This window comes from Sinohyriopsis cumingii, unplaced genomic scaffold, assembly GCF_028554795.1.
Source record: "Sinohyriopsis cumingii isolate HCF-2022 unplaced genomic scaffold, ASM2855479v2 utg002264l, whole genome shotgun sequence".
Taxonomy (NCBI): Eukaryota; Metazoa; Mollusca; class Bivalvia; order Unionida; family Unionidae; genus Sinohyriopsis; species Sinohyriopsis cumingii.
The window spans coordinates 375,337-400,277 of NW_028316175.1; the positions used below are offsets into that span (position 1 = coordinate 375,337).

General features: G+C 36.6%; 1 protein-coding gene across 1 annotated transcript in view; it reads left to right on the top strand.

Annotated features, from left to right (window-relative positions):
- The window catches only part of LOC149770829 (condensin complex subunit 1-like), a 99,762-nt gene that overhangs the window by 60,343 nt on the left and 14,478 nt on the right, over positions 1–24,941 (top strand). Inside the window, exons 22-30 of the mRNA XM_089949068.1 lie at positions 873–957; positions 5,426–5,599; positions 7,902–8,104; positions 11,243–11,351; positions 13,606–13,729; positions 16,583–16,738; positions 19,777–19,954; positions 22,984–23,078; positions 24,769–24,849. Coding sequence (XP_089805194.1) covers positions 873–957; positions 5,426–5,599; positions 7,902–8,104; positions 11,243–11,351; positions 13,606–13,729; positions 16,583–16,738; positions 19,777–19,954; positions 22,984–23,078; positions 24,769–24,849 — 1,205 coding nt within the window. The remainder of the gene's footprint in view (positions 1–872; positions 958–5,425; positions 5,600–7,901; positions 8,105–11,242; positions 11,352–13,605; positions 13,730–16,582; positions 16,739–19,776; positions 19,955–22,983; positions 23,079–24,768; positions 24,850–24,941) is intronic.

The window sequence follows — 24,941 nt, forward strand, 5'->3', positions numbered from 1 at the left end:
CTGTGATGCCAATGATGCCATGACATTGGCTTGTCCTTTCCCTTGGATTCATAAGCTGCATGGAGAGGGGGAATCAGTTGCATAGGCAACAGCTAATTCTTCATATCACCTTGCCCAGGCTTGCACCCTGGAGAGGACACTCCAGCTTCACTTCACAGCATCGACACAACACAGGATGAAACAGTTTACTGGTTATAAGTCACATCTAGATCAGCATAGATTCAGATGCCAGGGGTTGCTTCTGGCAAAACGTTTATCGGATGGCCACATCACCGCTTAAAGGATGTCTGCAAGCGCGACATGAAAGCCCTTGACATCAATGCCAGCACTTGGGAAGAGCTTGCCCTAGACAGGTCCAGCTGGTGACACACTCTGATCACTGGTCTGAAAGCCAACACGTGCTTGCTAGCTGATGAAAAGCGATCTTCAAGGAAGAAGCAGCAGCTCCAATCCACACCAGACTCAACCTTCAAGTGCAGCAAGGACTGCTACTCCCATGTTGGGCTTCATAGCCAGAGCAGACGCTGAACCACCAACCGGGACATCTCTCATAGGCACACTTCCATTGTCTCTTGAGACTAACAGATGCCAACCACTCAGGGGAATTAAAGTTCAGTAAACTTCAGAAGCTTTTTAGTTGAATACAGTGTTTACTGTTGCTGCATCTATCACACTTATGTACTTTAAATGCATGTTTTCCAGCATGACATTAGCACCTTACTAAAAACTGCTGTAACTTCCGGGAAAAAATTGACTGTCTTTCTGAGAAGGTATTGTTAGGGTTTGCAGGTATGTATCTCATAAATTTAATTTGCTAAGTCTAAGTACATAATTCTTTAAAAACACTAAGGGGTGCTATTTAACTATTTCAGATGAAAGGAGCGGTGGGAAATGATCCATTCAGACTACCAGAATCACATGACCTCTTCCAGAGACTTAAGCTGATTCTGATCAATGGTAGGTGTTTGTTTCTTGTTGTTTGGTGACCTTCCCGTATGTAGTTTACCTTGACAACCTTCCTGAATGCAGTTTACCTTGTGACATTTCCAAATGTAGTTTGCCTTGTGATCTTTCCAAATATAGTTTACCTTGTGATCTTTCCAAATGTAGTTTATCTTGTGACCTTTCCACATGTAGTTTACCTTTACCTTGTGACATTTCCACATGTAGTTTACCTTGTGACCTTTCCAAATGTAGTTTACCTTGTTACTTTTGTATTAATTGGTATATATATATATAGGAATCCTTATGCCTATCTGTCCATTACACAACTTTGTGAATGCGTTTAGTAGTGCAGTTTTTAATGGATTGTCATAAAGCTTCCCAAATGTTATAGGCATGAACTGTCGGTTTTTATATAAGGTTATGGTAAACAATTATTCATTCCCATTTTAATTTTAATCTGTGGAAGTCTTGGGCTCGGTCAATGTGGGTATGTGAGAAAACTTGCTTCTAGCTTCTCGTGGGCCAGTGGTTCTTTCTGGGGTTGTCCCGGGTTCTTCCTCCACCATTTATACTGGCTACCATGTATAGCCTGTCTTGTGCTGAAAACTGGTGTTAAACCCTATAACAACAACAGCAGTCTGGAATGATTTACTGTTGTGCTCAGATATAATTTGAAACTAATCCTTTATTTAAATTATTCATTGGAATTACAAAGTGCTCATTAACTTTTTAGGACTTAAGCACTATTTTGGGATTGTTGGGAATTCATTCAAAGACATTCTGGATTATATCACTGTGATTCATCAAGACTTGGTACATCCATATATTCAAGACTGTTGGTACATCACTGTCACAATTGGTATTCATTTGGAACACTACTTTTGGACCTGTCATAGAACATATTTTTATTTGGGATTTATTTCACAATACTTTAAGTTCCACTTAAATTCTCACTTTGTAACTTAGAGCAATAAACTATTTGTTAATTTTACTAAATTTGTTTCTTTTTGTTACTTATTTTAAAACCATAGAGGCCTCGGATGCGGGAGGTCATGGGTTCTATCCCTGGCCGAGTCATACGAAAAACTTACCAAAATGGTACTAACAGGTACCTTGCTTGGTGCTCAGCATTAAGAGGTTAGTGTTAGGACTGGTCGGCCTGGTATCAGGATAATGTGACTGGGTGGGACATCATGCTACATGTCTGCGGCATGATGCCCCAGTGCTAGACATCACTGTAAAGTGCCACACTGCAGACATCGTAGTGATATAACTGAAAAATTGTTAAAGCTATGTTAAAAATCCAAATCACACACACACAAAACCACAGAGTCCTAAAAAGATATATATTTTTCATACTGATAGAGATACAAGCATATTGATGGAGATATAGTCTTACTTATGGAGATATGGTCACAGTGATGGAGGTATAGTCATACTGATGGAGATATAGTCACATTGATGGAGATATAGTCACATTGATGGAGGTATAGTTGTACTTATGGAGATATGGTCACATTGATGGAGATATAGTCTTACTTATGGAGATATAGTCACAGTGATGGAGGTATAGTCCTACTGATGGAGATATAGTCACATTGATGGAGACGTAGTCTTACTGATGGAGATATAGTCACAGTGATGGAGGTATAGTCGTACTGATGGAGTTATAGTCACAGTGATGGAGATGCAGTCATACTGGTGGAGATATAGTCACAGTGATGGAGGTATAGTCGTACTGATGGAGATATAGTCACAGTGATGGAGATACAGTCATACTGGTGGAGATATGGTCACAGTGATGGAGATATAGTCACATTGATGGAGGTATAGTCGTACTGATGGAGATATAGTCACAGTGATGGAGATACAGTCATACTGGTGGAGATATGGTCACAGTGATGGAGATATAGTCACATTGATGGAGGTATAGTTGTTCTGATGGAGATATAGTCACATTGATGGAGGTATAGTCGTACTTATGGAGATATAGTCACATTGATGGAGATGTAGTCCTACTGATGGAGATATAGTCACAGAGATGGAGGTATAGTCATACTGATGGAGATATAGTCACAGTGATGGAGGTATAGTCGTACTGATGGAGATATGGTCACATTGATGGAGGTATAGTCCTACAGATGGAGATATAGTCACATTGATGGAGGTATAGTCATACTGATGGAGATATAGTCACATTGATGGAGGTATAGTCATACTGATGGAGATATAGTCACATTGATGGAGGTATAGTCATACTGATGGAGATATAGTCACATTGATGGAGGTATAGTCGTACTGATGGAGATATGGTCACATTGATGGAGGTATAGTCCTACAGATGGAGATATAGTCACATTGATGGAGGTATAGTCATACTGATGGAGATATAGTCACATTGATGGAGGTATAGTCATACTGATGGAGATATGGTCACAGTGATGGAGGTATAGTCATACTGATGGAGATATAGTCACATTGATAGAGGTATAGTCTTACTTATGGAGATATAGTCACATTGATGGAGGTATAGTCATACTGATGGAGATATGGTCACATTGATGGAGTTATAGTCCTACTGATGGAGATATAGTCACATTGATGGAGGTATAGTCCTACTGATGGAGATATAGTCACATTGATGGAGGTATAGTCGTACTGATGGAGATATGGTCACATTGATGGAGGTATAGTCCTACAGATGGAGATATAGTCACATTGATGGAGGTATAGTCATACTGATGGAGATATAGTCACATTGATGGAGGTATAGTCATACTGATGGAGATATGGTCACAGTGATGGAGGTATAGTCATACTGATGGAGATATAGTCACATTGATAGAGGTATAGTCTTACTTATGGAGATATAGTCACATTGATGGAGGTATAGTCATACTGATGGAGATATAGTCACAGAGATGGAGGTATAGTCATACTGATGGAGATATAGTCACAGTGATGGAGATACAGTCATACTGGTGGAGATATGGTCACAGTGATGGAGATATAGTCACATTGATGGAGGTATAGTCGTACTGATGGAGATATAGTCACAGTGATGGAGATACAGTCATACTGGTGGAGATATGGTCACAGTGATGGAGATATAGTCACATTGATGGAGGTATAGTTGTTCTGATGGAGATATAGTCACATTGATGGAGGTATAGTCGTACTTATGGAGATATAGTCACATTGATGGAGATGTAGTCCTACTGATGGAGATATAGTCACAGTGATGGAGGTATAGTCGTACTGATGGAGATATGGTCACATTGATGGAGGTATAGTCATACTGATGGAGATATAGTCACAGTGATGGAGGTATAGTCATACTGATGGAGATATAGTCACAGTGATGGAGGTATAGTCGTACTGATGGAGATATGGTCACATTGATGGAGGTATAGTCCTACAGATGGAGATATAGTCACATTGATGGAGGTATAGTCATACTGATGGAGATATAGTCACATTGATGGAGGTATAGTCATACTGATGGAGATATAGTCACATTGATGGAGGTATAGTCATACTGATGGAGATATAGTCACATTGATGGAGGTATAGTCATACTGATGGAGATATAGTCACATTGATGGAGGTATAGTCGTACTGATGGAGATATGGTCACATTGATGGAGGTATAGTCCTACAGATGGAGATATAGTCACATTGATGGAGGTATAGTCATACTGATGGAGATATAGTCACATTGATGGAGGTATAGTCATACTGATGGAGATATGGTCACAGTGATGGAGGTATAGTCATACTGATGGAGATATAGTCACATTGATAGAGGTATAGTCTTACTTATGGAGATATAGTCACATTGATGGAGGTATAGTCATACTGATGGAGATATAGTCACATTGATGGAGGTATAGTCATACTGATGGAGATATAGTCACATTGATGGAGGTATAGTCATACTGATGGAGATATAGTCACATTGATGGAGGTATAGTCGTACTGATGGAGATATGGTCACATTGATGGAGGTATAGTCCTACAGATGGAGATATAGTCACATTGATGGAGGTATAGTCATACTGATGGAGATATAGTCACATTGATGGAGGTATAGTCATACTGATGGAGATATGGTCACAGTGATGGAGATGTAGTGGTACCGATGCAGATATGGTCACATTGATGGAGGTATAGTTTTACTGATGGAGATATAGTCACTTTGGAGAAATAGTTGTTCTAAATGAGATCTAGTCACATTAATGGAGATTTAGTTATACTGATGAAGGTGTCATAATGTTAGAAATAAAGTCATATTGATGGAAATATAGTTGTACCAATGGAGATATAGTCATACTGGTGGAGATATAGTCACATTGATGGAGGTATAGTCATAGTGATGGAGATGTACAGTCGTCCCACACTTTAATCTATACAAAAGGTGACTGTATATGCCAGATAAATCACTATATATAAATATATATATATATATGTTGTATTTCAGGCATAACAAACCTAGAGAACCGTTACTGGATCCCACTGGCAGAACAAGCTGTTAATGTAATATACAAGCTTGGTGAGCATGCTGACCTGATTTGTAGTGACATCATCAAGCAGATTATACATGAGGTCATCAAGGCCAGCAATTCAACTGAATCAGGAGACACCATGCAAACCGGTAACACATAACAATTTTGTGCCAAAATAATTCCATGGCACTCGTATATATATTCTGTGTGCACTGTAAATCTTTAACTCATCTACTGGGTGAAAATCTAAAGGTCTGATAGTATTCTAGTAAAATCTAATAGTCAATAGTTAATTGTTGAACAGGTTTCATCAAATCACATGGTCTATACAGCCTTGAAAATACTGAATTTGAGTTGTGTTGTAAAGCGCTTAGAGCTTCTAAAAGTTAGGCGCTATACAGAGTTCTCATTATTATTATTATTGTTATTGAAAACTCCTTGAATTTGAAAAAAGTTGGTTTTATTCTATAAAAATCCATTTCTGTGAAACCAAGCTTTTTATTTTATGAAGTATTCATTTCGCCTGGTTGCCTTGCTATCTTTTATCACAGATATGAATGAGTCTGTTAATTTAAGATAGTTTATGTTACATACACAATAACATTTATAACAGAGTTTGATTGATCAAATGAAATGAGTCCACCTGACATACAACTGGGGCCGCTAGATTTTAATTGGTAGGATTTGCATGCTTTTTAACTTCTGTTATTCCACCACCTTTATTTGTTTCAAAAGAGATAATTAACGTGATAATACAAAGGAGGCCAGCTTTCAATTCAGTGCAACAATACAACAAATAATTCCTTAAGTCAGTTATAAAAACACAGCACTTAATTAATTTCTCAGAGAAGCATTTGCAGACAGTGCTGTTACAGTAGATTGACACATTTTACATTTAAATACACATTGCATTTATGATGATTACACTTAAGAGGAACATTAAAACATAAATTTCACTTAATAAAAATTACTTAATTGGCCTTTCAATATTAATGTACTGCCTTCACTAGGCATAAGTGACATTTTCATTGATCGAAATTTCCTTGAATATCTTTATTTAATTTTTACTAAGAACGTCGTTTGGAAAGAAAATGTAATCAATTATATGACTTCTTATTAAAAGCTGATAATTTCAAAATGTTGATTAAACTTTCCAGGTCCTATCTACCATTTTTGACTAAAAAAAACGAGCAATATATCAGTGTTTCAGTTACCAATTTTGATTGCTACTTTAAAGTTCAAATTCAAGAAATATGGATAAATTTTCTTTGTATTTTCTGGTTTAAAAAATGGGATCCATGCCTGACCCCACGTTACAAGCGGGTTTTATGAGCTATCAGGGTGTGAGTTTTCATGGGAGTGGTGTGTGTCTTGAAAATTTTGACTTTCCTCAAAAAGTGTTTGACAATTCTCCAAAAGCTCGTCAGACCTGTCAGAACCATGGATCACATTTGATATTCAGGAATGCTTAAGTGAATGGTGTGTTACAGTTAAGTAAACCTGATGCCTTTGATCTGAGCTAATGGCCATATTTTATGCAGTAGCTGGCTCTAACACTGGTCGAATACAGATGTAGACTGCTAGAGACAAAAGCGATTTGAGTACTAAGTTTTGGCGATATCAGATTATAATAAAATATGTTCATAAATAATTTGAGCATGAATATGCAAAAGTGTACATCTAATTGTTTCTTTGATTGTTTGAAACCTAGTATGGAAAATTCAACTCATTCACTTATATGTATGAGTTGTGGCTGAGAGTGGGACCAGTAGTGGTCTAGTAGTTTGAGTGTCTGCCCAGGATGCAGGAGGTTGTGGGTTTGAACGCCAGCCGAGTCATAGCAAATACTTCTGAAAATGGTACTAAAAGCTGCCTCCCTAGGCGCTCACCATTAAGACGTTAGTGTTAGGACTGGTCGGCCTGGTGTCAGGATAATGTGACTGGATGGGACATCATGCTACATATCTGTGGCATGATGCCACAATGCTAGAAATCAGTTTAAACTGCCACATTGCAGACATTGTAGCGATATGACTGGAAAATTGTTAAAGCTATGTTAAAAATCACACACACACACACACACACAAACACACACACATACACACACACACACACACACACACACACACTCTCTCTCTCTCTCTCTCTCTCTCTCGGTCCATGGCATGATTGAATAATGTTTGGAATCATGATATTATGAAGGCTGTTATAAGGACTGTAGATAGATTAAGCCACCCATTTTCAAGGATCATATTCCAGGTATCACAGACCAGAGACATTTTTATGTCATGCTATTTATCTGTATATTATGTTCATAGGATGCCATGTTTGGACTGGTCTTTGTCTTATATATTTTTCTTAAGGCCATTTTTAATGGAGTAGCTTCATTAGGAAACATTTGTAGATTTTAGTTTCTGCCAAGTTTGAGTTAGCATTTTTATTACAATTCAGATGGTGCTGGAGATGGTACCAAGTCCTGCCCATCAGGGCTGCTGGTCCGACTGATTTCTATTGTGGGACATGTGGCACTGAAACAAGTCATTCATCTTGATGTTGCTGTGTTTGGGGAGCTCAAGAGACGGCGGGCATTTCAAGAAGACAAGGCTAAGATCAAGGACACAAGACGAAGTGCCAGTGGTGCCACAAAACCAAAGGTAAGATTTATTTCAATAGACCTGTTGACTGCTGGATTTTTTTAATGGAAATTCCACCCAAATAATGAGCTACATTTTAAGTATCAGCTTCTTAGACTCTTCATCACCATTAATGGAGTGCTTAAAAATGTTCAGGCATCTTGGTAATCATAAGTAAATCCATTTCTTCTTTAAATGTCACCCAATCATAATACCTTATGAGAACTACTACCTTGCAAATCCTGCTCTAAAAACATTTAGCCAAAAAACTACAAGTTATCTGCCCAACTTGGTGGCAGTCAGGCAGAGTGATTTCCCCTTGGTAAAGGGATGGAGCCAAATTTTAAATTATTTACCCAGCCCCTTCCCTTTGTTTTCACCTTACATAATGGATGTGACATCAGATTTGGAAACAACTGAATATTTGCAGAAGGTCATTACATGATAATGCGGACTTCAGGGTTTTACTCGTGATTTTGCAAATGGCAAAATCCAGTGAAAAACACATCAGGCATAATCCTCAGCCAGCTCAATAGATACATTGCCATGTTAAAGTTCAAAATTGAAATTGCATAGTATATCAGGCTTTCCATCATAAGGGACAAATTTGTGGTCAGTTCAGACCACACCAATGCATGTTTTCAGATCCATATTCACTTGAGTTCCTTCAGTTTGCCTACCAAGGCAAAATAAACCAATTTATGTGCAATCCCATACAGGCTGAATATCTTGAGCTGAGATGCATCAATTCACAAATATCTTTCAGTTGATGCCACTAAAACACTTGTGTGTTCATTAGTACTTTCAAGACTGGACTATTGTAACTTAATTCTGTCTGGTTCATCTCAATATCTACTTCAAAAAGTTCAAAACACAGCTGCTCAGATCATAGAGTACCACGATCAGAGCACACCTCCCCGCTGCTCTGTACCCTACACTGGCTATCGATTCAATCCAGAATGAAACACAAAATTTGTTCTCTGTGCTACATTTCACTGTTGGACTCCAGTCCATACCTATCTGACCTTACCCATGTGTACACACCAGCAAGATACTTACGCTCCTCTTCTGACAATCGTATACTCATTATTCCCACTATGAAAACAAAGTCATATGGACAGCGTTCTTTTGCATACCAGGGCCCAGCAACGTGGAATGAATTACCCACTGAACTTAGATACAAAGACACATTCAAGAGTGCTCTCAAAACTCACTTATTTCGACAGCAAGAACAAACTTAAAGACCTAATAATGTTTCCTACCTGAATTAATCTCAGCATGTTTTTTATTTTTTAATGTTCTTCTAATTTCACTGTGTTTGTTTTTGTATATTATTATGTTTCTTATCTTATAGGTGTTATCTAATGTTGTAAAGCGCTTAGAGCTTCTAAAGATTAGGTGCTATACAAAGTCCTCATTATTATTATTATAGCCTAATGTGTGCTGAAAAATGGCGTTAAATACTACAAGAACAACAACCACCTGGTTATGTAGCTTATGGCCGATCTCCAGTTTATCCATCTCCATTACTTATGGCAAGAATTATGGAACTTGTTGGGTCTTGTTCCAATGGAGTGAACTTTTGTGAGAGAGCTTTTCCTTTACAGTATGGTGCATTAAATCACAAATAATCCGTAGAGTTCTATTACAAGGAAAAAGGTAGTGAGTGTTCCAAATGAGTTCCAGTATTAAATGTGATGTGCCTATAGTATTTAATCAGTTGATGTACCAACAGTCTTGATGAATCACAGTATAATCCAGAATGTCTTTGAATGAACTCTCAATAATCAGAAAGAGTCAATGAGCACTTTGTAATTCCAATGAATAATTAAAATAAAAGATTCCTCTCAAATTATATCTGAACATAACATTAAATGATTCCACAGACTGAACTTAAAACGTGAATTAATAATTTTGCTACTGGAACCTTATATCAAAATTTGACACAATTAAAATTACCAGAAAGTGGGTCACAGATTCTTTTCCAAAACATTCTAAGCTTGTAAATAAGGATTGACCTTGAACTCAGATTTCAGTAAACAACTTATTTATAATTTATAATCATGCTAAAAATCAGTTATAGACAAAGGTCAAGCAATGTAAATTAATAGACACAACAGTCAGGCATTTATTATCATGACATAAGTAGTATTATTCTTGCATCGACAGCACAACAAATATTGGGTCATGGCAGGAATTCCTCAGGCAAAGCACTAACCAGAAGTTACAATATGTATGGATTGTTGTTTGTGTGGTTGGGGAGTCCAAATGTTCTGAAAATGAAGGTTATAGTCAACCATTGTCATTTATGGAAGGATCAACACTATGTGAAAGTGCTTATCATGTCAGAACTAGATGATGGTGTCCTACCTCCCCAAATTGTGTGTGTGCATGCATGCATTCTGGTTTAGATGTTTCTGTGCTTCATTTTCCATTTAAGGATATTCATCCAGAACAGACTCATTCTAGGCAGGCACAGTGTCCTGGTTGACTTGCTGATAAGAAAAGAATCAGGCCCTTCATACTGAGTGGTTCATTCATCAGTTGGTCTATAAATGAATTATGGGGTTTTACTTTAACAGAAATCAACCTCAACCACTGGGGACAAGCTAGGTTTAGCTGGTTTATTTCGGGGGTGGGGTGGGGGTGTAAATCAGTTCAAGGTCAAAGTTGAATCAAGGAAAATTTCATTGGTTTTTTATGAATCTTATGGGTAAGAGTGGACATTATTTTCTACTTGTTCACATTTCTACAAAATATATGTATGAAATAATTTGGACACCTTGTATTGTGATTACCATGGCCATTATAACCACTATTCTTTGACAGTTAAAATGTGTTGAAATGCAATTTTTAGAGTTAGATTGAATTTTTCAGTGTAAACCTAACTTAATGCTCTGTCGTAAGGTAACTTAATTTTTAGTAGATGTTTGAAAGTTATCACAGTATGCAATTTTTACTTTGACCCTCACTTTTCATTCAAAAATGTGAGAGAAAAAAAAATCTTTCATTATGTTTTAGTGTAAGATAGGATAATTTCACTCTTGGGATCAAATAGCAGATGCAAAACTTGGATCCTTGGGTGGAATTTTCCAATTCACTGATGCATATGAAGGATTCTGTTAGCCTCATTGTTGACACGAGCTTTTACTTTGACAGGAATCAACCTCAGAAACCATTGAGGAGGAGCTAGGTTTGGCTGGGGCTGCAGCAGAAGATGCTGAGTCAGAATACATTCGCAAGATCTGTGAATATGAAGTTGTCACAGGTAGGATGGCTGCATGCATTATTAATATTGTTTAAAATAGATGAGTTTCACATCTTAAGATATTGTTCAAAATTAAGCTCAAGTGAGAAACTTGGAATCTCCAAACTTGTCTTTTCTTGCCATTCTAATTTGATTCTGTCGAATAGATTTTATTTGAGATTTGACAGGATTCACTCTGGATCAAAAGTTGCAAATAGGGTTTAGTATGGATGAGAAGATTCAATAGGGTTTACTGTGGATGAGAAGATCCAATAGGGTTTAGTATGGATGAGAAGATTCAATAGGGTTTAGTATGGATGAGAAGATTCAGTAGGCTTTAGTGTGGATGAGAATATTGAATAGGGTTTACTGTGGATGAGAAGATCCAATAGGGTTTAGTATGGATGAGAAGATTCAATAGGGTTTAGTGTGGATGAGAAGATTTAATAGGGTTTAGTGTGGATGAGAAGATTTAATAGGGTTTAGTGTGGATGAGAAGATTTAATAGGGTTTAGTGTGGATGAGAAGTTTCACTAAGGTTTAGTGTGGATGAGAAGATTCAATAGGGTTTAGTGTGGATGAGAAGATTTAATAGGGTTTAGTGTGGATGAGAAGATTTAATAGGGTTTAGTGTGGATGAGAAGATTTAATAGGGTTTATTGTGGATGAGAAGATTTAATAGGGTTTAGTGTGGATGAGAAGATTTAATAGGGTTTAGTGTGGATGAGAAGATTCAATAGGGTTTAGTGTGGATGAGAAGATTTAATAGGGTTTAGTGTGGATGAGAAGATTTAATAGGGTTTAGTGTGGATGAGAAGATTTAATAGGGTTTAGTGTGGATGAGAAGATTTAATAGGGTTTAGTGTGGATGAGAAGATTTAATAGGGTTTAGTGTGGATGAGAAGATTTAATAGGGTTTAGTGTGGATGAGAAGATTTAATAGGGTTTAGTGTGGATGAGAAGATTTAATAGGGTTTAGTGTGGATGAGAAGATTTAATAGGGTTTAGTGTGGATGAGAAGATTTAATAGGGTTTAGTGTGGATGAGAAGATTTAATAGGGTTTAGTGTGGATGAGAAGATTTAATAGGGTTTAGTGTGGATGAGAAGATTTAATAGGGTTTAGTGTGGATGAGAAGATTTAATTGGGTTTAGTGTGGATGAGAAGATTTAATAGGGTTTAGTATGGATGAGAAGATTCACTAAGGTTTAGTATGGACTAAGTCTTGTCATAGCTTAAAGAATGCATAGTATTTTCTGTAAGTTCTTACATCATTAAAATAAGCATAGAAAGTTTAGTCTAAAAGAAATTCCTTCTTTTTTTTTTTTGCAGCACAGGATTAATGTTTTAGGCAAATTTGTCATTTCTTTACAACTGATAAAAACATTGCTTATTTTCATGACATCAAAAATATAATGAAATATCTTATAGGGTATCCAGCATGATTTTCTGTCATAATCAAACTGCCTCACACACACACACACACACACACACACACACACACACACACACACACACACACTTGGGAATGAGGGAATATGAAGGTTCTAAGTTACGAACCACCCTGGCAGTCTTGGGATGTTGAACAGATCTGAACCATCCCTGGCAATCTTGAACATTGAATAGACCTGAACCATCCCTGGCAGTCTTGGGATGTTGAATAGACCTGAAGCACTTGTATGTTTCAAAGAGACAACTAACAGAGGCAGAAACAGCTGTGACTTTGTGGTTAGAAAGGTGGACTTGCAACCAGAATGGTGCAGGTTTGCATCCTACCATTTGATCAGCCAAGGTTGGCTTGCTCATATTGCCCTGGCACTATGCAATCTACTTGTGTTGCTGTGCCTTAAAGCACCAAACGCCTTTAAGTGCATTTTTTCCCCAGTATCTATGACCAAATCAATGAGTTTTTTTTTAATTACTGATACATAGTGGTTAAAAAGAGACATAAATCGGTCATACAAAATGCATATTGCCAATAAAGAAATAGAAATAGGAAAGAAATTGAAAATTGTGGATTGTAGAATTTCCTTACAATAAACTATCTGAATTCATGATTATAGTACTGTTATTTCAGGTCCTACCCTTCTGTCAGCTGAATTCATGATTATAGTACTGTTATTTCCGGTCCTACCCTTCTGTTACCTGAATTCATGATTGTAGTACTGTTTTTCAGGTCCTACCCTTCTGTCAGCTGAATTCATGAATATAATATTGTTATTTCAGGTCCTACCCTTCTGTCAGCTGAATTCATGATTATAGTACTGTTATTTCAGGTCCTACCCTTCTGTCAGCTTTCCGACCTCTTCTTATTGAGGTATGCACCAACCAATCCAAATATACTGATCCAGAATTAAGGACTGCCGCTACCCTTGCACTGTCCAAGTTTATGTTGGTCAGGTAAAGTAGAACTGTTTACCATCAAATTTTTCCATGTTCTCTTTGGAAGTTTTTTTTTCTACCATCCCTTCAGCACTGTGATAGTGGCGACTGCTCAGGTGGCCTAGTGGTTAGAGTGTAATATGTTAGTGGTAGGACTGGCTGGCCTGGTGTCAGAAAAATGTGACTGCATGGTACATTATGCTGTGTGTTATTCAGCATACCCCAGTACTATACATCACTATAAGCTGCCACACTCCAGACATCGTAGCGATATGACAATTTTTTTTAAAGCTATGTTAAAGATCCACAACTCACACACACAGTGTGGTAGTAGTATATAGTGTTACCCTTGTCTGTACATCCATCTGTCCATTAAATCATTGTTACATTTTGCATTTAGGTCATTTCTGATTTTCTTTAGCTCTTCATCCAGCTTTCATTAACATAAATTACTATACTTATTTTTCCAAAATACTTGGAGGATTGTCACCCATCTTTACATACACATTCATTCCTAGATCTTGTTGGTCCTAAACAACAATGGTTCAGTTCAGGTATAGAGTATGGCTACCATGTTTGAACATCTTGCTATTGGTACTACTAATAAACACATGGTTGTATCAACATGAAGTATTACTAAAAGACTTTTATGATCTCTAGTAGGTCTGAAATAAAAATTGTTTCCATCTGACCTCCAATATGGCCACCTTTTCAGCCAGCTTTACAAAGTTTTAATCATTATTCTTGAATGGATGGTTGCATTGGCATGTGATTTCCATCAACAGACTATGAGATCTAATAGGTCCTAAAATGAAGATGGCTCTGATCTGATATCCAATATGGCCATGATGGGGGTCTTGTTTTTTTGCTCTTCCTCCTCAACCGAAAGCCATATTGACATGGAAAATGGTAGAGCATGTCATGTACTTCTCCAGGAGGGTTGTGTGTGTGATTTGGATTTTTAATGTAACTTCAACAATTTTTCATTTATATCACTATGATGTCTGTAGTGTGACAGTTTATAGTGATGTATAACACTGGGGCATCATGCCACAGACATGTAGCGTCATGTCCCACTTAGTCACATTATCCTGACACCGGGCCAACCAGTCGTAACACTAACCTCCTAATGCTGAGCACCAAGCGATGCAGCTGCTAATACCATGTTTATAAGTATTAGGTATGTCTTGGCCCAGGGTTTGAACCTGCAACCTCCTGCATCTGAGGTGGACACCCTAACCAATAGGTCATAGTGCGGTCCATCTCAAGAAGGGAAATTGGCAATAAATTATGAAGCAGGAAACCTTGAAACATCAAAAAAGGGATTACAAGTAAAACCATCATACTCATAAATGTTTGCATACTTTACCATGAATGTGATTTGCTGTAAACAAAAATATTTATAAAAGAAATGTGCCAGTTATTCATAATTAATTGGGACACATGAGTTTTTATTCTGTATAACTGGTTGTCCATTTGCGATGTTTTCATATATTTTTGTGCTTTTGTAAGGAAAAAAACAAAAAGAGTAAGAAAACAAATTCATAGGTATGTAAATTTGTGGGTTTGTTTCTGCCAAAGTTGCATATATATTAAAATACACAGGTAAAATGAGATGTGTTTTCAGAAAGCTTTAAATGTAACAGGTAAGTTTGTTACATGTATTAGAGTGTACATGTTTGAATTTGTTTTATGCAAATAAATTCATTCACATAGATCATGACAATAGTTGATTTTTAAATTAAGGAGAATTCCAGTGAAATATAGTATTTTTGACTGCAGTTTAGCTTGAATAAAGGATTGATGTAAATAAGTACTAAATCGAATTTTCAGACGTTATTTCATTATTCATTCTTTTGGTTTCAGTAATAGTAGTACATTTATCAGCATAGAGCAGTGAGTGGGAAAGACACCTGCTGGGTAATGTTTACATGTGTATTGAAACAATTATTCTTTAAAAATGGATTAAAATAAATTTATTATAGTACTGAAGTTGAATTATCAAATAGCTGAATCTTTTTGATTGCTAGGAATGTATCAACAAGAAAAGAGAGGAGGGTTTTTTGCATCACATGTAGATTATTGTTGTGTTAGGTTTTTAATATCATGGTTCAGCATTAGGTCTTTAATTTTTTGGTTTGTTGTTAGGTCTGTCATTTCATAGTTTGAGAGTAGGTCTTTAATTTCTTAGTTTGATGTTAGATCTTTCATTTAATAGTTTGGTGTTAGGTCTCTATTTTCATGGTTTCGTGTTAGATCTTTCATTACATAGTTTGGTGTTAGGTCTTTCATTTCATAGTTTGGCGTTAGGTCTTTCATTTCATGGTTTTGTGTTAGATCTTTCATTTCATAGTTTAGTGTTAGGTCTTTCATTTCATAGGTTGGTGTTAGGTCTTTCATTTCATGGTTTCATGTTAGGTCTTTCATTTCATGGTTTGGTGCAAACCATGAAATGCATGGACTGGTATCCCATGAAAAGTAGTGAAACTACAATTGTGTATTTAATCCGTATGATAGAAACCTGCAGAGAAATGTCATTCATATAAAAAAAGTTGTACTCTGTTTACAGGGTTGTGAATCTTCATTCTACACAAAGTTTCAAGTCATATTTTATATCTGATGTTTTGATCATTTTGACTGATTAGTAGAGTGCAAATTGACACTCACAGGCATGTTTTTTTCTCATGGAAGTATGTTCTGTTAAGAATATTGTTTATTGTGTTAACCAAATAGTTCTTTCTTTCAAACATCTTTTATTCTTTTCCTTTACTTTGGATAAGCACTTCCTTCTCTAAGACATAAGCTCAAACTTCAGGTGGATCCAGTTTTATAATCACTATAAAATAATCATGAATAATTTTATCATTTCAGTTCCCAGTTTTGTGAGGCTCATCTGCAAATTTTGTTCACAATTTTGGAGAAATCACCACACCCAGTTATTCGGGCGAACACCATAATTGCTTTGGGAGACATGGCTTTCCGCTTCCCCAACCTTATCGAACCTTGGACACCATATCTGTATGCCAGGTATGTTTGACTTGTGTAAAATTGCTGTATCTAGCTGATTCTAAAAAATAATTCTTATGCTTGTTTTTCTTCAAGGTGTAGTCTAAAGTCAGTTGTATTCCCCTGAGGTAACATTAAGGCTCAACACAGTGAATGTTGAACTGAGTCTCCAAAATCTTTGTAATAAGATGTACTAATAAAGAAATTTTGTATATTCTTTCCCATTATGGCCATTATTGGACTATCTGATTCCTGATTACACATTTAAAGTGAAATTTATTGCCACAAACAAACAATTTAAGTTACCAAAAAGAAATCTTTGACTCACTAATTTCCCTTAACTGTGTGATCATTGGTGTCCATAGTTACATAGTACTATGTGTTCAATGCATTTCAGTGACTGGTGGTGGTATTATCATCAGCTTCAGTTGTTCTTGGATTGGATTTAGCATCATTTTTCAATGCAAGATATGCTATACATGGTGGCCAGTTCAACTGGTGGAGAAATAACCTGGAAGAAATCCAAGTGAGAACCAGTGGCCCATGGGAAGTTACTGACAGCTTTCTCACATACCCACGACGGCCAAGCCTGAAACTTGACCCACACGTAACATTTATTACGGTTTTAAAGTTCTTCTGTATTGGCATGAATCCCTGATAATTCCAGGAGGATTGCTTTCATTCTTAGACCATATAATCTGCAAGTTATGATATTTAATTTCTAGACATCCCTACCCTTGAAACCCTCCAGACAAGGTTACAGTCATTTGAAAATCTTGGTTAAGTTTCTGTTCGGTCTTAAGTCCCAAATCCTTAGAGTGATCGCTGTCATACTTACATTGTAGAATCAGGAAGCTGTTCCATTTCATAACCTTACAGTCCTAGGTTACGTTTATTTGAAAATCTTGGTTAAGTTTCTGTTTGGTCTTAAGTTCCAAATCCTTAGAGTGATTGCTGTCATACTTACATTGTAGAATCAGGAAACTGTTCCATTTCATAACCTTACAGTCCTCCCTCTGACTTTCCCTGACCTCCTTGGAACCTCATGCAAATTGAAGGTCGCTTAAAAGTCTTGGGCTCAATCAATGTGGGTATGTGAGAGTAGCTTCCCATGGATCAGTGGTTCTTCCTTGGGTTTTCTGGCTTCATTCCCCACCGGATATACTAGCCACCAGGTATAGCTTAGCATGTGCCCCCAAAAATGGTGTTAAACCCAGAACAACATAAATTTTAACACAATCTGTGAACTTTTGTCAAAAATAGCTTAAGATAATTGTGTCACTTGAGTATAGTCATGACATGAAAACAGTATACAAGTCTTTAGCAATATCTTGTAATATATTGCTGGCCTTTTCATCATTTTTCATTAACATACAACATTTACATCCCCCGTTGATCGGTAACCTTTATTTTGCACCATTACCATCTCACCGTTTTAATTTCAACTATTTGTTTTTTATATCACTCGTCGATATGAGACTTTTTATAATTTTTAAAAGATTATACATATAACATTTTGTTTGGCGCTAAATACCCTAACAGTGCTGATGCACTGTTAAAATGCAATCAATTAATCAATCAATCAATCTTCTGGCCTTTTAACATTCAGAAAACTTATTCAAAGGTTTGTTTCAAATTTGATCCTTTGTTAGTGACAAAAACATCTCCCTCTCTTTTTTCCCCCACTACTGCCATATTTTGGTGACAAATTGGGAGCTCCCCTCTTTGATAAAATCTTGACAGCATACCTGGTTAGAGGCACTGAATTCAGTGAGTCTTTATAAAATTAACCGCTCCGGTGGCCTAGTGGTTAGAGCGTCCGCCTCGGATGCGGGAGGTCGTGGGTTTGATACCCAGCCGAGTCATACCAAAGACTTACAAAAATGGTACTAACAGCTGCCTCGCTTGGCGCTCAGCATTAAGAGATTAGTGTTAGGACTGGTCAGCCCGGTGTCAGGATAATGTGACTGGGTGGGACATCATGCTACATGTCTGCGGCATGATGCCCCAGTGCTAGACATCACTATAAACTGCCACATTGCAAACATCGTAGTGATATGACTGAAAAATTGTTAAAGCTACATTAAAAATCAAAATCACATCACACATCTTTATAAAATTCTTGTGAAGGTGGCATAAATTTATGATTCTGTTTATCAGATGAAGATGATTCTATTTATCACATGAAGATAAATATTGATTTCTTGTTTATCTTGTTTTCTTTTTACTTAATTTATCTGCTACCTATGCTAAACTGTATGACTAGTATTTTATGCAGGGCTGTCCTAGTAAACATACTTAGGAATCAGGGTAGATACTTTCATTGTTGTAGTCACCGATTGATACAATTTATAATATTGAATTATTTTCGTATAAATTCTTTGAATAATCAGAATACTCTGGCATATTTTTTAAAGTTACTTTTTTTAAAAACTGCCTTTCCTGGTTACCATTTATGCTTAAACAGGAAGTTTTGAATACTATTTTGTGACATACAATATATCAACATATTTTTTCTGTATTTACATGTTTAGTAGTTGTGCAAGTCCCTCAGAAACACAAACATACTGAAATCATGGTAACTAATTGTCAGTAAGTTTCTGTAGTGTGTTTGATGTTTACCATGCATTTTGTTAAGTAGATAAAAATAAATAATCACTGCATCAGTTACCTTTGTAATTCAATGCAGTCATCATAAAAATCAAAATGTTTGAACAAGAGATAATGTTAAAATCATTTCGTTATAAAGTCTGCTAAAAAGTAATAAACAATTTTTTCCCCCTCCAATTTAGGTCCATTGAACAAATGTACATTTGCACAAAAACTGCCCTGATTACATGTGTTACACAAGGAATATGAACTGGTTTATGATAACATCAGTTTCATCATGTGATAAATTTCAGACTGCGTGATGAATCATCCCACGTATCAGTTTCATCATGTTATAAATTTCAGACTGCGTGATGAATCATCCCAAGTATCAGTTTCATCATGTTATAAATTTCAGACTGCGTGATGAATCATCCCAAGTATCAGTTTCATCATGTTATAAATTTCAGACTGCGTGATGAATCATCCCAAGTTAGGAAGAATACCATTCAGGTTCTGACCCATCTGATCCTCAATGACATGGTCAAGGTCAAAGGTCAAATCAGTGAGATGGCCACTTGTATCATTGATCATGATGAGAGGATTTCCAACTTGGCCAAATTATTCTTCCATGAGCTGGCTAAAAAGGTATGAAAATTATTTTGTAAATTTTCTTGTTTTTGTTGTGATTTGTTTCTATATTTGTAATTGAGCTTTGAATACATTTTGTCCTTCTAGTTATATTTTGTTTGGAAGAATGTCTTGAAAATGATATAGCTTGATATTTCTTATTTTAGTTGGCATTAATGCAAGGTCATAAATTTTAGTATATCGTGTTTTACAATATCTACACGAAGTTGATGTCTCCCGTGGTTTAAGAAAATACTAGAAAGGGAGGCTACACATAGAATTGTTTTAATTCTGAAATTTTGTATTGCTGGCCAACAATATCAGATCAGACAGTGCAAGAAATTATGGTCACTGTTGCTCATTTTCTTTGTGTCAGCTACTGATAAAACTTAACTCCACATTTTGAGTAATAACTGTTTCTCCTGAGTTAAAAATCTTAATCCAGAGCTCTGCATAATCACTTCATATATTTAGTATTTTAATGTATATATTCGCTTATAAGACAAGTCCAACTTCCAACTGTACAAACTCAGATCTTTTGTTACTTAATATGCTGGAAGGTCTGGGTCTGTACAGTTTGTTAGGAATAATCAGTAGAACAAACAATAATGACTTAATCTGCAGGTGCATTACAATACTTGTTGTTTACAGTTTGACTTGACTTATGAGCAAGTATATATTTGGTTCTCCTGGTTTGGAAATATTAGCATTGTTGTAAATTCACTGTGGTAATTTGTGAATACAACAAGACAAAAACATATATGTCTTTTGATCATGCGTTATAGGATGCAAGAAACAGTTTATAACTAAGATTAATTTAGGGTGCGTTCGAGTATATGGTTCAGTTTGAGTGGTTTTTGCCACCATCAAGTACTGTTATTTCAAAAAAGCATGAACATCCAGAATCTGACCTAAAACCATAGATGGTACCGACTGAATGAACCATATTAAACACATACAGAAGGAGGTATATGCTAAATGTTAAAAATTAATTTCCCTTAAGCAATTCGAATACACTTAAAACAAAAAGTTTCGCATTTTTAGTGAATTTATTTGTGAAAGATATGCTGCTCATCTCAAACTGTTTTTCCAAATCAACAAATGCCACTTTTTGATTGGTCAGAATGTTTTAGAGTTGAATAAAGTTTTGTGACAAGGACCTAGTTACTATCTTCATGAAGCGAATGCTTTTTAGCAGATGTATCAAACTGATATCACTTTTCTGGTGGTGTCAATCTGAAGATTCCATATTTGAGTTTTGTGTACAAGTTTTTATGAAGTCATATAATATTCACAGTGGAGTAAATCATAACCTGGTTCCCATTAGCTGTGAAAACCAGAGTATAAAATATTAAGTTGATTGGGACACTCACATATGCACAAAGTTCCATGATGCTACAGAATTTTAAACTGCTCTGGTGGCTTAGTGGTTAGAGTGTCCCCCTCGATTGCAGGTGGTGGTGGGTTCGATCCCCGGCTGAGTCATACCAAAGACTTACAAAAATGGTACTGACAGCTTCCTCACTTGGCGCTCAGCATTAGGAGATTAGTGTTAGGACTGGTCGACCTGGTGTTGGGATAATGCGACTGGGTGGGACATCACGCTACATGTCAGCAACATGATGCTCCAGTGCTAGACTAAAAACTGCCACACTGCAGACATCGTAGTGATATGACTGAATTTATTTTAAAGCTATGTTAAAAATCCAAATTACACATACACACACACATAATTTTAACTAAATCAAGATTGCTTAGATCCGGAAATCTATATAATCATTAAAATAATGTGCACTTCACATTTTTTTGCTGCCTAAGCTTTTGATGAAAAAATCATGGCTAGGTTCACAAGCATGATACTGTTCTATGAAAAACCATTTCAAAATGGCCCAGATGTAGGTTGCAAGGGGTTGCATGGAGAAACCAGAAAAGAGAGAGGAAACTACCATTTAGGTTGAGTGACCACAACCTTAATGCACATGCTAGAGCTGGGAATTGTGCCATGGACCATTCACATGTAAAACCATTATTGTTGCTATGTTATCATAGCCCTTGAAATCCACTTTTACTATTGGATTTTCGCCACACTTAAGTCTTGTTTTCACCAACATTGTGAGTTTTGTGGCAGTAAGGGCAAATTTCACAATGTACTAGTGTTTTTCAAAACTGATTACTTCTCTTTAGGCATTGTGGATTGCAGAGTACATTCAAGATTTGGACCGCTCCGGTGGCCTAAGTGGTTTGAATGTCCGCCTATGATGAGGGAGGTCGCGGGCTAGAACCCCGGCCGAGCCATACTAAAGACTTATTTAAATGGTACTAGTAGATGCTTTACTTGGTGCTCAGGATTAAGAGGTTAGTGTTAGGACTGGTTGGCCTGGTGTCAGGATAATGTGACTGGGTGGGACATCATGCTCAATGTCTGTGGCATTATGCCCCAATACTAGACATCACTATAAACTGCCACACTGCAGACATCAAAGCAAAGTGTTATAGCTATGTTAAAAATTCAAAATTTTACAAACACATGCAAGATTTACTCTTCTTCAAAACTAAAAACATCATAATATGCAAAAGTGAAGTTTTGGCAATGGAATGTTACTTAGCTTGAATTATATTTAAGACGTATACCTTAGCATGTCATGAAAACATGAAAATAAACAAAGGGGCAAAGTGTTTGGAACTATTTTCTTATTCTTGACATAAATATTTGTCTGCTGAGCTGGTCGTTGTATGAATAATATCCAAAATTTCATGGTAAATCGCCAAATAACAGGTGTTTTCTTCATAGCCACAGTGCAGGGGAGGGGGTGTCATTGTGTATGGCCTAAGGCAGTGAAAATTTATAATGAAGGCATAGGTTCATTGTCGAGAATGTGAAGTCGTACAAATACAGTAATGTTGAGTGGAATGGTGCTGGTTCATGGTTTTCGTGCGAAATGCCATCACTAAACATGTATATGCCAGAACATAAGGTCATAGGGAGTCTCTGTTTTGTAGGCACATAGAAGATTCTTAATTCCCAAATTTTCACCTTCTTTCCATAGGGTAATGCAGTGTACAACATTATGCCAGACATGGTCAGTAGGCTATCGGATCCGGACATTGGAGTAGATGAAGAAAACTTCAGGACAATAATGAAGTAAGTTTGATTGTTTACAATTGTTGAGCTGAAACTTTGGTAGAAACTCATTTATCAAAACCCACTTAATCAGAATTATTGATTTATTTGAATTTTTTATTTGTTCATACCACATATATTTCTCTCCTGCTACACATGTCTACACCCCATCTTTTGTAAAACCTCAGCTTCTTCAAGGTCACATTTGTCGGAATGTTTTTTTAATACTTCAACTGTATCTACTTTGGTTCGATATATTGCTGCCATGAATTTCTTGTTTTTGCTTAATAAATTTAACTGGATTTAATAACTTTCTTATAGCACTTTAAATTAAAACAACCTAAGTTAAGTTTGATTTTTGCTATTTTCCGACAAAATTGAATGGCAGTTTTGGTTCCTGTTTGACTTTACAACTTTTGCTTCATTTGCTTTTTTTTCTAATGGGCATCCTTATCATATTGGCACATGTCTAGTCCCACCAACTGGTATGTCTAGTCCCACTAACAGTGATATCTAGTCACACTAAGTTCCACTAAAAGTTATATCTAGTCCTGCTAACAGGTATATCTAGGCACACTAACAGTTATATAGAATCAAAGAAAGTTATGTCTAGTCCCACGAACAGTTATATCTAGTCACACTAACAGTTATATCCAGTCTCTGTCACAGTTCCCGAGTGGCCGAGTGGTCTAAAGCGCTCTTCGTTACGGATCACTGCCATCTCACCTCTGTCTGCGTGGGTTCGAGTCTAAGATTCAGCCAATGTGGGCATGTGAGAAAGCTTGCCAGTAGCTTCTCGTGGGTCGGTGGTTCTTTCCGGGGTTTTCCGGGTTCTTCCTCCACCATTAATACTGGCCGCCATGTATAGCCCATCGTGCTGAAAAATGGCGTTAAACCCCACAACAACAACAACAACAACAACAACTGTCATAGTTATATATAGTCCCACTAGGTTATAGCAAGATTTTCATGATGCCATATTAGACTTGAGATAAACACTATTTTCATCTGAATCAATTAAACATCGTAAGAAGGCTTTGGTGACAGCTCAGTGTTGATGCGCCCATCTATTAAAGAGGAGTAGTGATAAATTTTCACATACCACTGTGCATGTAAAGTTTACTGGCAATTCTGCAAGTCGTTTAGGTCTGGTCTGTGGCCATTAGAGCTCAGGAAATTGGGGATGATGATTGTAGCTTGAGAAAAGGCAAAGTCAACCTTACTTTTTCTGAGTATTGATTTGAAATTATAGGCATAGGGTGCACTCTTTAGACAGAATAAAATCCTAGCATGGACTTTGTGGATGTAGCAAAATAAGGAAAACATGTCCCATGGAAAAGAGTTGCAAGGAATTTTTTTTTAACTGTCTGCAATACATTCATTGAAGTGTATTTATTTTGGCTACAAGAAAAATAATTTAGTAATTTTTGATAACTTAACTCTTTATATATCTGTGCTTTCAAACTACATTATACGCTACCTAAATTCTGCCCTCACCATCGCCCATGCCCTACCCCTGCCAGCAGTAACTCTGGTCATGTTGCAGATTAAGTTGCATATGTGATGTGGCTTCCTGCTATTAGTCAACGTGTAAAGTTAAATGTTAAACTTTTTTAAAAATTTCATTGTGCACTTTTCATTGTATGCTTATTTATTTGTAATAGTTTGTGTCTATTTTATCACAATTTTTACAATAATTATGTCATTTCAGGTATCTTTTTTCATTCATCCAGAAGGAGAAGCACTGTGAGAGCCTGGTGGAGAAATTGTGTCACCGATATCGGGCCACAAAGTATGTAATTTCCACTCATTCTGTAGTGTTCTTTGCTGAGTCTGTATGTGAAATATTTGGGATCTTGGTCATTAAATCCCAAAGAATTGCAC